We start from the raw sequence: 12,688 nt of genomic DNA, 5'->3' as shown, positions 1-12,688 counted from the left end.
TAGTAAGCTGGGTGGAGAGATTTTGGTGCCCCGAGGCAAAGAATCTGCCAGGCAGTAGCATGGATTGCTTTTTAATATTTCCTGCTACAAAGGCTGTGTGTATGTCTTTCATTTGGGAACATAAACCATTGAGACGGGAAGCAACCCTGTGCCAAGATTTATTAAAATATAATACTACAGCCTAGGATAGATTACATACATAGATTATCATGCTATGAAACTACAAGCTCTGTGCAGAGCCCCTGAGGATGAGACTCCACAAAGAGAAGGAGATAAGAAAGGGGGGAGACTATCCAGAGAGGCAGGGTTCCAAAGACATGACTGAAGAAGAACCCTGTTACAAAGTCAAAGCTATATGGACGTGTGAATTAAGGACAATTGCCTAGCAGTGACCTACCCTTAATATATGATTTACAAACCACGAGAATAACAACATGGTTATTTCAAGTTAGCAAATTTTGAGGTGTTCTCTCATGCAGAACTACCCTGTTGGTTCTCTATGGTAGAACAAGCCAACTCCATATTTACTGGGTTAAAAGAAAGCCAGGATTTCGTTGTGGCCTGTAAATTTTGAGGTTGACTGGGCTCAGCTAGGAGGTTGTCATGGTTCCTCACACAGCTCTAGTCAAAAGACAGCTGACTGCTGAATTCAGCTGGGGTTTCCTCGGTCCTGTGACTGGTGAGTGATGTCTTTTTGTTAGAAATGTAGCAGGAAAGATGAAAGGATGGACTATCCAGAGACTACCCCATCCGAGAATCCATCCCATCATCAGCCACCAAACCCAGATTCTAATGCACATGCCAGCAAGATTCTGCTGAAGGGACCCTGATATAGCGGTCTCTTGTGAGGCTATGCCAGTGCCTGGCAAACACAGAAGTGGATGCTCACAGTCAGCTATTGGATGGAACACAGGGCCCCCAATGGAGGAGCTAGNGGCAAACACAGAAGTGGATGTTCACAGTCAGCTATTGGATGGAACACAGGGCCCCCAATGGAGGAGCTAGAGAAAGTACCCAAGGTGTTGTAGGGGGCTGCAACCCTGTAGGTGCAACAACAATATGAACTAACCAGTACCCCCTGAGCTCGTGTCTCTAGCTGCATATGTAGCCATCATTGGGAAGAGAGGCCGCTTGGTCTTGCAAACTTTATATGACCCAGTACAGGGGAAGGCCAGGGCCAAGTAGTGGGAGTGGGTGGGTAGAGGAGCAGGGGCGGAGTTGGGGAGGTATTGGGAACTTTCGGGATAGCATTTGAAATGTAAATAAAGAAAATAATAATAATAAAAAAATGAAAAAATAAAAAGAAATGTTGCAGGAGCTACAGTTAGAATACCTATATTAGGCCTTGCTACGTGGCATGGACTCCCTCATAGCAACTGAGGTCCAAGGGATAGAGAACGGGGGGGGGGGGCATTCCAAAAATCACGGCACATCATCTCCGTAACACCTGACCGAGCAGCCAGCAAGGTCCACTTGGATCTAAGAGGAAGGTCCCAGGTACCTTCAGTAGGAAGGATGTCATTCTCATACTGTGAGAGAGGCTTGGGTTGAAGGAGACTCTGGTGGCCATCTTTGGAAAGAGCATTCTGACAGACCACATACATTCTGACTTGCCGTCTCTATGTCTATGTCCGCAGCACATAGGGCTGTTGAAGCAGAAATATCAAAGAAGAAAAGAGATCAAGCACTTGAGGACTGAGTTTCCGGAACTGATGTATAAGCTCAAACCAGACAGAATAACCTGTGGACGGAAACACTGTCAGCCTCAAAAGTCTAACTTTCAAGGAGCCAAAGCTTGAAATCATTGACATACTTAGACCTGAAAGTTCCAAGCATGAGTCACAAGACTCCATGACTGGTCAAAGACTGCTATTCATGGTGTGTGTCCCCGTGGAGGAGGAACCTGGCTCCGCCTCTCCTTCTCTCCAGCCACACCTCACAGGTCTGGAATCTAAGAGCAGAGAGACACTATTTTTCTGCTTACTGTCTAGATGCCCAAACCCTGGGAGGTGGCTGAGCCATCTCAGCGTGGGGATGAGAGGGCCCAGGTTCAGGTGAAGGGCTGCAGGCAATGCCGGTTTCTCTGCGGTGCTGCCAGATGCTTTGGTGGTGAGGACAGAAAAGTCAGCAGAAAACAGGCCTCTGCTGGCTGTGTGCATTGTCCAAGGAAGAAGCTCACCACAACAGCAAGGGAGAGAGCATGGCTCCACTGGCCTTTCCAGAAGCACCTTGTACAAACATGGCTGGTGCTACAGCCTCTGTGTTCCTAACCACTGTCTCACCTCCTACTTACTAAGACAGAGGGGAAAGCCCACGTTAGCTCAGAAGTGCTGGTTTCTACCACAGTTAACAAGATGCTAGTTCCAGACCTTTGAGCTGGACTCACAACCAGTGCTCAGTTTTGTTCCTTTGGGCCCTCTCTGCTCCCCCTCAGCCCCCCCCCCCATGTCTTCTGAGTCATTACTGTAGCTGTTCCTTTGTGTCACTTTCCCTCTCCCACACTTCACAGGCTACTTTGCACCCCCCCCCCTCCTGCAGATCTGGAGTCTCTGGAGAGTTTCTTCCTTTCTTCTCAATGAAACTCTACATCACTTCATCCCTCTTCCTCTTTTTAAGACATCTTCAGTAGTCTCCTATCACTTCAAGATAATCTTTCCAAGTCTTAACTTACTACTTCTGGCCCTAAGCCACCTACCTTAGAATTTATTCCTGCCCAACTATGTCGGATAAGAGTGACATTCCACTTGGTAGGCTTTGAATGTGAAACATCAATTAGATCTACTTCTGGGTACCATCAGCATTAGCAAATCTCTTCTGTTTGAATCTTTCATCAGTGTTTGGGTAGAAATTGTTCTTCATCTCTCTGTTGGGCCCTGTCTGCTAAGCACTATTTGCAAAGAACTCTAGTTGCTTCATAAAGAAGCAAGGGAGATGACAGTAAATTAGTCACATGAATTACAATGATGTACAGTAACAGTACAGCAGCAGTTTCCCCCTGAGAGAAGAAGAGAGAACCTGGGCTGTTCAGCCACCACAGCCTCATCTTTACAAATGCTTTGATTATAGTCAGATTGCATCATTAAAGGCAGAATCACCATGTTTTCAGCAGCCGAAAGCAGCTTTAAAATACACGGAGAACTACTGATTGGGAGATGTAAGGACTCAAAACGTTGTATCTCCTGTTGGTGGCCAGAACACTTAAGAGTTTCACAGAGAGTAAGCGCTGAGGCTAGATGACAAGCTAAACAAAGAACAAAACAAGTCGCTTTGGCCGGTCACTTTGGACAAACAGAACGGCAGCCTCACATACTGCACGCAATGCTCTCAACTCTGGGTGAGCAGCCACTGCAAAGCAGGCTCCACCCACACTCACTGCACTTGAAAACTGTTCCTGAAGTTTGGACATGGTGCCGTGGAGCGCAGCCAACCGACTTCACAGTGGTTATGAAACAGCTGCAGCTCCGTGCTTATGTCATGCCCTGTACAAATACTCCACAGAGAACACATTCCGATTAGGAGAAGTAGAGTTTTGCTAATAATACCAAGGTGAGAAGCTGAGTGTATCTAAAAAAGATGTAAAAGCAATGTCCAAGTGTCGTCTTCCTCCTCCTCATCCTCCTCCTCTTCTTCCTCTCCCTCTCCCTCCTCTCCCTCTTCCTCCTCTTTTGAGATAGGGTTTCTCTGCATAGTCCTAGCTGTCCTGGAACTCTTTCTGCAGACCAGGCTGCCCCAGACTCACAGAGATCCGCCTGTCTCTGCCTCCCGAGTGCTGGGATTAGAGTCATGCCCCACCACAGCCCTGTTTCCCTTCCCTTCTTACAAGTGAAGGAGTCATTTACTTCTGTTTTCTAATTCATCCCACTGTCATTTATAACGTGGAGAAAGACCTAACAACGAACCAAGCCCAAGAATCAGCCGGAGCCAGGGATGGAAACACACCTCTGAAATCTCAGGGAGGACAAGGAGGAGGGCTATCACAACTCTAGCAGCCTGTGCTCCAGGGAGATAGGGTACTGCTCCAAATCACAAGTTAGGTCAATGAAAGTCACTTGACTGAGTGATGGATGTTGCACACCTGAAGCACCAATGCTTTGCTAGTAGAAGATTTTCTCTAAAAATGATGCTACATCTGGCATGGCAGTACTCCTCTGTAATCCTAGCATTCCAAAGAGTTAGGCAGGAGAGATGTGAGAGTTCAAGACCAGCCTGGGCTGCATAGTGAGACTCTGTCTCCAAAACAAATACGTTATTTAACATAATCTTTACTATGGCCTCCAGTGGACCTTTGATATGATATGAATACTGTTATATAGTAGTGTAATATGTAACTTAAATAAGACGTATTTGGGTTATCACATTCCTGTAACAAACATTTGCCCATGTTACAAATATTAACTAACAAAGTCATTATTGTTTGTATTTTGATTTTCCAGTCGTCCTAGTAAAATACTATTGGTAAAGAAACTGCAAGATATCAGTAAATTAGAAAATAGGTCTATTATCCGTGGCATCTTTTTATCCACAGCTCTGATTCCCGTTTCCTCCTCAGTAAGTCGGAAGATACTATGCTCTTTTGTTCTGTTCCCTCCTTAGAAAATTATCCAGTTCAGAGATCTACCCAGCCAACTCTATCAAGTTCTTTCCCAGTGACCTCTTGGCCATTCACACTCCCTGAAATGTAGACAGTAAAACAACTGAAAAGTCTATGTGCTCCCCTTCCTTCCAACCTGCTCCCTTACATAAGTAACCTTTCCTTCATGACTTGTAAAAGTAACATGCACATATTAAAACATGATGGGAAACTTCTCTCATACTATTGCATCTATCTTATCCGTACCCATTTTCAAGAATTCACGACTTTTAACTCGTTCTGTGCTTAATATTCTGTGGTTAAAACTAGCCCTTCCCCATCTCTCTTGATCGTGCATTATTTACATGCTTTTCTAACCTCATAAGATGACTTATAACTAGAATGTCATTTCTCCTTGCTCCCTGCTATTTTACAAAGGCGGCCTGAACTCACAATCTATCCTCAAAGCTTTTTGTGACCACAGTAAAACAACCTGATTCCCTAACAATTAAAAGCATAGTGAAGCAACAGTTAGGCAAATGGGTCCATGCTTCGTGTGAGCCACATCAGTCTCCCCAACCACCATTTTCTTCTCGCTCCTTTTTGTGACGAAGTAATCCAAAATAATTTTCTTAATAAGGTTAAAATTTAAAATATTGCTTTAAAGCTTGATATCTTAAATGCACAGTGAAGATGTCACCTTTTGAGGTCATTCTTTTAAATTAATGTCACCAAATCCAGTAAGTTTTAGTTTTTAATGTGGGGACTATGTTGCCCTAAGCAGGAACCCATTGTGATTGAATAGTCTCTTTCTTTCTTTCTTTCTTTCTTTCTTTCTTTCTTTCTTTCTTTCTTTCTTTCTTTCTTCCTTCCTTCCTTCCTTCCTTCCTTCCTTTCTTCTTNTCTTTCTTTCTTTCTTTCTTTCTTTCTTTCTTTCTTTCTTTCTTTCTTTCTTTCTTCCTTCCTTCCTTCCTTCCTTCCTTCCTTTCTTCTTTCTTTCTTTCTTTCTTTCTTTTTTTTAAAAACTCCTTTCTTCTTTTTAAAAAATTATTTATTTATTTTATGTATATGAATACACTGTAGCTGTCATCTGACACATCAAAAGATGGCATCGGAGCCCACTGGATGGTTGTGAGCCACCATGTAGTGGCTAGGAATTGAACTCAGGACCTCTGGAAAAGCAATTAGTGCTCTAAACCACGGAGCCATCTCTCCAGCCCCTGGATAGTCTCTTTTCAAGATACCATTAGAAACATTTGTGGTTCCTCCCTGAAGTTATAATGTCATTACAGAATGTTGTAAACACTCAACTCATATTTTATGCAAACCAAGTTATCATGCCATTAGACCAAGTATGGAAGGGGATGCTAATAGCCCAGTCTGCTTCATAAACCAAATGCTACATGGGCCTGAGACGTATCACTTCCCTGGAGCAAAACTAACAACAATGACACAGGAATTTCATGAGACAATGCTAACAAACACAGTCAGAGTCATAACAGAATCATAAGCCAGCATTCAAAGCAGAGCTTAGAATCCAGCTGGCTGACAGCAAGTCCCCATCACCTAGAATCACATCTTTCTTGGCTTGCTCTCGCAAGGCTCCTTTTTAACATTTACTGTTTAAATCCTCTAGAGCAGCTGGACCTTAACCAGACAGCCTGTGAGTCTTTGGAAGTACTGTCTTCATGTAGAGGCACAGCTAATGTCAGAACACAGACAAACACACGAACGTGCTCATTTGAAGCTAAGTGATATATGAGGTAAGGGATGCTGACGGTCTGTGTCATCTACAGTACACACAGTCAGGCAACCTGACCCTGAGCCTGTGTACAGACTGCAGAACACAGAAAGCATGGGTCAAGTGGACAGTGTCTGCAGAATGATTAGGCTGTGTCATCTGTCACTATGGAGAATCTGAAAGAGTTTCTAAAATCAGAGGTAATATCCAATCAGGAAGTCCTTAGTATAATAAACAGGGAATTTACAGGGCGTGGGGACAGATAGGTCTGAACCCACTCAGGGGTATTATATAACTATTTACACCTATACGCTTACAATAAATACATAAATGTTAACTTTGAAATAGACTCCATACAGCAACCAATACTAGGGTGATTCAATGATGGCTTGTGATACTATAAACTGTGTTTGAAACGTTAAAATTATAGTCGTCGATGTGTACTGCAGCTCACAAAACTGCTCGTGATACAACAGAAAACAAACAAGGTCTGACAACAGCTGAGCAAGAACTGGAAGGGAAAGACAAACATACAATGGAGGCTACAAGCAGGAGACACAGAGGACGGGTGGCTCAAGAGCTGTGATGTACGATAGTACCAGACACACAGGAGGGACAGCTCTGGAGCTGTGATGTATAACAGTACTAGACACACAGGAGGGACAGCTCTAGGGCTATGATGTACGACAATAGCAGATAGAGGGCAGATACAGGGGTGGAGGGCTCTAGAGATGTACAACAGGGTAGGAAGACACATGGGATGGGTGGCTCAAGAGAGGTCATGCAAAACAATATTAGATGCATGGGGTAGAAGCTCTAGAAATGTGATTAATGACAGGAGTCCATGGATACAACAGTTTGGTGTAGGAGGTCATGCTAACTAGGTAGACTTTCATGGCTATTTTGACAAAAGAGCAACAAATGACCAATTTTAAGATAATGGATTTGTCCTTTAAAAGAACCAAGAAACAAAAACCAAAGAACCAAGAAACAAAAACCCAAAATCCAACAAAACAAAACAAAACAAAACAAAACAAAACAAAACAAAACTATCATCAACTGGGTGTAGTGGCACACACCATTAATCCTATTACTTGGGAGGCAGAGGCAGGCATATCCCATATCTTTGTGAGTTTGAGGCCAGTCTGGTCTAAGAGTGAGTTCTAGGACACCCACGGCTACATACAAAATTCCTGTCTCACAAAAAACAAAACAAAAACAACCTCCCCAAAACCAACCAACCAACCAGTCAACCAATCAAAAAATCCACCACCACCACTAAAAACCCAACTCTTATAATTATTTTATTTTAGTCTATGTTTTGTATATATATGTGCATATATATGTACATATACATACATACATACATACATACATACATACATACATACATCACAAACATGTCTGGTGCCCCTGGAAGCAAGGAGAGAGTGTCAGATCCCTTGGACCTGGAGTTACAGAGTTATGGATTGTCATGTGGGTGCTAGGAATAGAACTCAGGTCCTCTGAAAGAGGAGCCAGTGCTTTTAACCTCTGAGGTATCTCTTCAGCCCTCCATTTCCCTATTATTTTTATTAGTGAAAAAATTTGAAGGTGCTATAAAAGAATAATATTTAAGAGACATTGAGAAGACACACAGGAACTAGTATATCCTTTGTGACACTCAATTAAATGATTACAGATGATACTATATATTTATTGTAATATGTAAATACATGTAAGCAGCCAGATGTAAATTAAGGTGATGTAATATGGTTTTATTTCTTGAGTAGTCTTAATGAAATGATCGATTGTGCATCTTCTATTACAGCAAAGAAGAGCTGACATGTAACAACTGAAGCGGTAGAGAAAGGCGGAAGAACAGGAGACAGAGGAGATGGAGGGAGAGGAGGCAGCTCAGAGGACAGTAAGACTATCAGTATTGCACAGAGTCTCTACTCTGCTTCAGCCCAGGCTAGAGACCATACTTCTAAGCATGGACATCATGCTGAGGACATGCCTGCCTTATATGTCAGAGACAGCGAGGTAAAGATTCCTCTCTGCTCGGGTCTAGTCTTGGTTTGAATCAAATGTACTATACACGACCGGTCTTGAACAGCAAAGTCACTACCCCATTTGAAGCTCAATTTCCATACTTAAAAGGTATTAAAAAGTTTCATGTAGGATATATAAGGGCTAATGAACCAATGAGACAGCATATGTCCAGCAGCTAACAGAATGCTGGTACACAGTAGGCATCAGGTAAAATTTGTCCTCCTACATTTTGCCCTTTGTACAAAAGGCTGGTATTCAGGCAGAAATGAAGATGTGCCCACCATGGCTACCTGTTCTCAGACCTGTCTCTATCCTGGACACACACTTTTATACCAAGCGGGATCCCTTTGCTACCAGTCTCTTGCTGTTGGTAGGACCAGACCAGACTTGGGTGGGCATCAGTCTAGACTGAGCTGCTTGTGTTGGCACTATTCACAATCCATATTCACCATGCCAGTGCTACCTAAGCTTGTTTCTGTGTTCGGAGGGGGAGCTTAGTCAGTAAGGTTCTTGCTACAGAAATACAAGGACCTGAATTTGATCCCTAGAACCCACTTAAAACATTGTGGTGGTGCATGCTTACCATTTCAGTTTTTGGAGACAGGCAGATCCCTGGGTACTGACTAGCCAGCTTAGCCTATGCAGATCGATCGAGTGAGATAATATCTCAAAAAGAAAGAGAAATCAACACACACACACACACACACACACACACACACACACACACCACACAAACTGAAAAACTAAAAAACAAGAAAGCAAATGACACAGACAACAATGAGCTAATAAAATAAGCAGTTGCTAAAAGATGAAATACTCATATATAAAATGTGTATTTCAAACATTTACTTGAGGCTGGCTTACCATTTCAGGGGTTTAGTCCATAAGCTGATAAGCATATGAAAAACACTTTGAACAAAGCCAGACATCAGAGAAATGCAAATGCAACTACATGGAGATTCCATCCACCCCAATCAGAATGCCCAGTCGCTAATAACACTGATAACAAATGATGCTGCTGAGAATGAAGACAGCGGGAACCCTTAGCACACTGCTGGTTGGATTGTGAACTAGCGCAGCTTCTACTACACAAGCTAGCTGGGGCTTCTCGAAACTTAAAGCTGCCATAGGATGGAGCTGTTCTTACTCCTGGGCATTCACCTGAAGATTCAAGTCCACAGAGCACAGGGATGCCTTCACTCCAGTGCTTGCTACAGCAGGATCCACTACTGCGAAGCTACAGAACCAAACCAGTTGTCCAGTAACAGCAGAAATGAGAAAGGAGACGTGATTGATATATATATAATGGAATTCTTCCAGCCATAAAGAAAGACAAAGCTATGGAATTTGCAGGAAAAGAAATGGAGCTGGAGGTAATCTTATTAAGCAAATTAGGTTCAACGCCCAAAGCCAAATACTGTGTTTCTCTCTCAATGGTGCTTCCTAGATTTTATGTGGACACATTGAACCATTTATGTGTGCCTGACATAAAAGCAGAAATGAAACTTAAGGGAACAAAAAAGAGCAACAGGAGAGATGGGAGGCAGGGAGGGGGAGTGGCAGCGGAGAGTGTGCACGTGTGCAGGGTAGGCCTGCATCTGGGAGTCATAGGTCAACCTTAGTGTTCCTCAGGCAGCAGGAGAGTGTGCATGTGTGCAGGGTAGGCCTGCATCTGGGGGTCAAAGGTCAACCTTAGTGTTCCTCAGGTAGCAGGAGAGTGTGCACATGTGCAGGGTAGGCCTGCATCTGGGAGTCATAGGTCAGTCAACCTTAGTGTTCCTCAGGCAGCAGGAGAGTGTGCATGTGTGCAGGGTAGGCCTGCATCTGGGGTCATAGGTCAACTTTAGGAAGTGTTCCTCAGAAGCTGTCCATCTTCTGTCCATCTTCCAGACGGGGCCTCTCATTGGTTTAGAACTTGCCAAGTAGACTAGGCTGAGTGAACCCATGGGCTCCACCTGTCCCTGCCTCCTCCGTACTGAGATGACAAGCATATGCCACTACACTTAGATTTTTTTTTTAAAAGGTTGATGTGTTTCTTTTTTTTTTTTTAATTAAAAAAACATTTATTTATATTGTGTATAAGTATTTTGCCTGCTTGTATGTTGGAGCACCAAATGTGTGCCCGGTGTCTGCAGTCAGAAGAGGGCATTGTACCCCTCAGAACTAGAGTTAGGGGTGGTTGGGAGCCACCAAGTGGATGTTGGGAAACAAACCTGGATCCTCTGCAAGAGCAACAAATGCTCTTAAGTGCTGAGTCATCTCCACTGGGCACGTCTGCTTTTTTCACCTGGGTACTAAGGTTCAAGCTCAGGGCCTCGTGCTTGCACACCAGGGACTTTCCTGAGTGAGCTATCTCCATACCCCACTGGTATGAAAATGAAGAAAGTAAATTTTAAAAAAGTATTTGTCCCATAGCTCCAGATAGAAGATTGATAAAGAGATACAGCCTATTTAAATAATGATTCACTTTTTTCTGTTACCTCTTCAACTATGCCAGTTAGGAATGTGGGGTGATGAACAGATTTACCATCAATAGAGACGTCTCTGTAGGCAAATAGCAGTGCTAGTTGGTCCATACGCAGGGCATGGGTAGTTAATCAGAATTATCCCAGACAAACCAGCAGATAGGCTCCCATCAGAGGGGCTAATAACACAAGATTCATTTCCACGAGGCCTTCCCAGCAATGGCTTCCTATGGCTAGAGGGGAAGTTCTCTTCTTAGGGCTTCTTTTCTCGGTTCACACCTGCCTTTCTACTCTCTGATTCTACTCTGCCCTAAGGCCTGCTCTGGGCCCCAGGATAACAGAGTCCAGGGTCTGCTCGACTAGAGTGAACACGAAGGCTTGGCTCATTTCCTCTGGTGACCTTAACCATCCCAAGCCAATACAAATGACAATTTCATATGTGCACATTTCTCTTGCTTTCATATCAAGGTGACTTGCTGACAAGTATCCATAGGGGAGGAGCTTCAGGGTTCTTTTCTCCTAACAATATCCATCACTCCTAGCATTTCTCACAAAGACAGTTGAAAGCAAGCGTGCCACACCCACAGATTTGAGACTTGAAAGCACACCAATGCCTGCTGGGAGCATTATTCATAAATCTGAGCCTTTAACACAGGCTGGTACCTTCTAGAGAACTATTTGAAGATGAGGTTTCTAATTTTAGCATTCCAGAAGTTAAGACAAAAGAAGAAAACAACATATACAATTGCACACACATATCTCTATACATTTTTTTTAAAAAAATACGATGGAGGAAACACTTTTGATGAAATCTAGGACCTGATGCTTCCTGAGACCTGTCCCCACATGAACAATTACAGCGCGGAGCTTTGAAAGCTCTCAGAATGGCTTTCCAAATATTGCCATCTGGTGGAGTTTTAGTTAATTGTTCCTTTGTTCTAGGGAGCCCCTGGAGGTGCACTTTCAAGGCATTATCAGGCAGATTTAGGGTACCCATGGGAAACAGCTAAAGATCAAAATGATCCTGTCTCAGAGAAACCAGAATCCGATAACATAGAGGGCTTCCAGGGGCTTGGCCATTGTCCTGGTTTGTGCATACATCTCATGATCCTCTTTTCCTCTCTCCCTTTCCTTTGTTTTCTACCTTTTTTCCCCTCCCGGCCTGTCTCCCTTCCTTCCTCCTTTCTCCCTCCCTCTCCTAAGGTTCACCTTATATTCTTAACAATATCAAATAACTAGAAATGTCGCAGGATTAATTTGATCATGTCTTGACATTTCTCCCTCCAATGACCACTAATAAAATCTCCCAAATTAAACTTTAATTGGCTTGCCCATGTTCCAGAGGACGGTTAGCCATCACACTTGGGAAGGAGGACATGATTTGAAGAGTAGTGCCTTTGAGGAGTACATTTTCTCAAACACTGGCTTGAACCATGCAATGGTTTCTAAAAACAAGTTGGCCATTTAGGCAGTACCATCAGTCAGTCAAGTTTAACTCACAGACGGGGTCTACAAGGTAGTCATGTTGAAACCTTACTTTGAACATCCAGGCACTCTCCCTGGCTGTTGAAGTGAATGGTTCTTCTGGGAAATGGGACCCTGAAAGAGGAACAAAGACAAGGAAAAGAAATGAGCAAAGTAAGCCATGGAAACATTGTAGAGCAATGGAAAAGGAACTGAAAGGGAACATATTCCACACACACCCCCAACTGACTGATTTTGCTTTGAGAATTTGAAATTTTAGTATAATGGCAGATCTATGAAAAGAACTGTTTTCTTTTTCCTTTCCTTTCCTTTCCTTTCCTTTCCTTTCCTTTCCTTTCCTTTCCTTTCCTTTCCTTTCCTTTCCTTTCCTTTCCTTTCCTTTCCTTTCCTTTC

At 43.3% G+C, this 12,688-nt stretch overlaps 1 protein-coding gene across 3 annotated transcripts in view; it reads right to left on the bottom strand.

Annotated features, from left to right (window-relative positions):
* Positions 1-12,688, bottom strand: part of Mapre2 (microtubule associated protein RP/EB family member 2) — a 140,865-nt gene that overhangs the window by 105,405 nt on the left and 22,772 nt on the right. For all 3 annotated transcript variants that reach the window (XM_021214487.1, XM_029546792.1, XM_021214486.2), the window contains exon 2: positions 12,348-12,409. Coding sequence is in view for 1 of the 3 variants with exons in the window: in XM_021214486.2 (XP_021070145.1) it covers positions 12,348-12,409 (62 nt within the window). In the remaining 2 variants the exon portion in view is untranslated. The remainder of the gene's footprint in view (positions 1-12,347; positions 12,410-12,688) is intronic.

This window comes from Mus pahari, chromosome 15 (genome assembly GCF_900095145.1).
Source record: "Mus pahari chromosome 15, PAHARI_EIJ_v1.1, whole genome shotgun sequence".
NCBI lineage: Eukaryota > Metazoa > Chordata > Mammalia > Rodentia > Muridae > Mus > Mus pahari.
The sequence above is the reverse complement of the archived record's forward strand: the minus strand, read 5'-3'. Positions and strand labels throughout refer to the sequence as shown.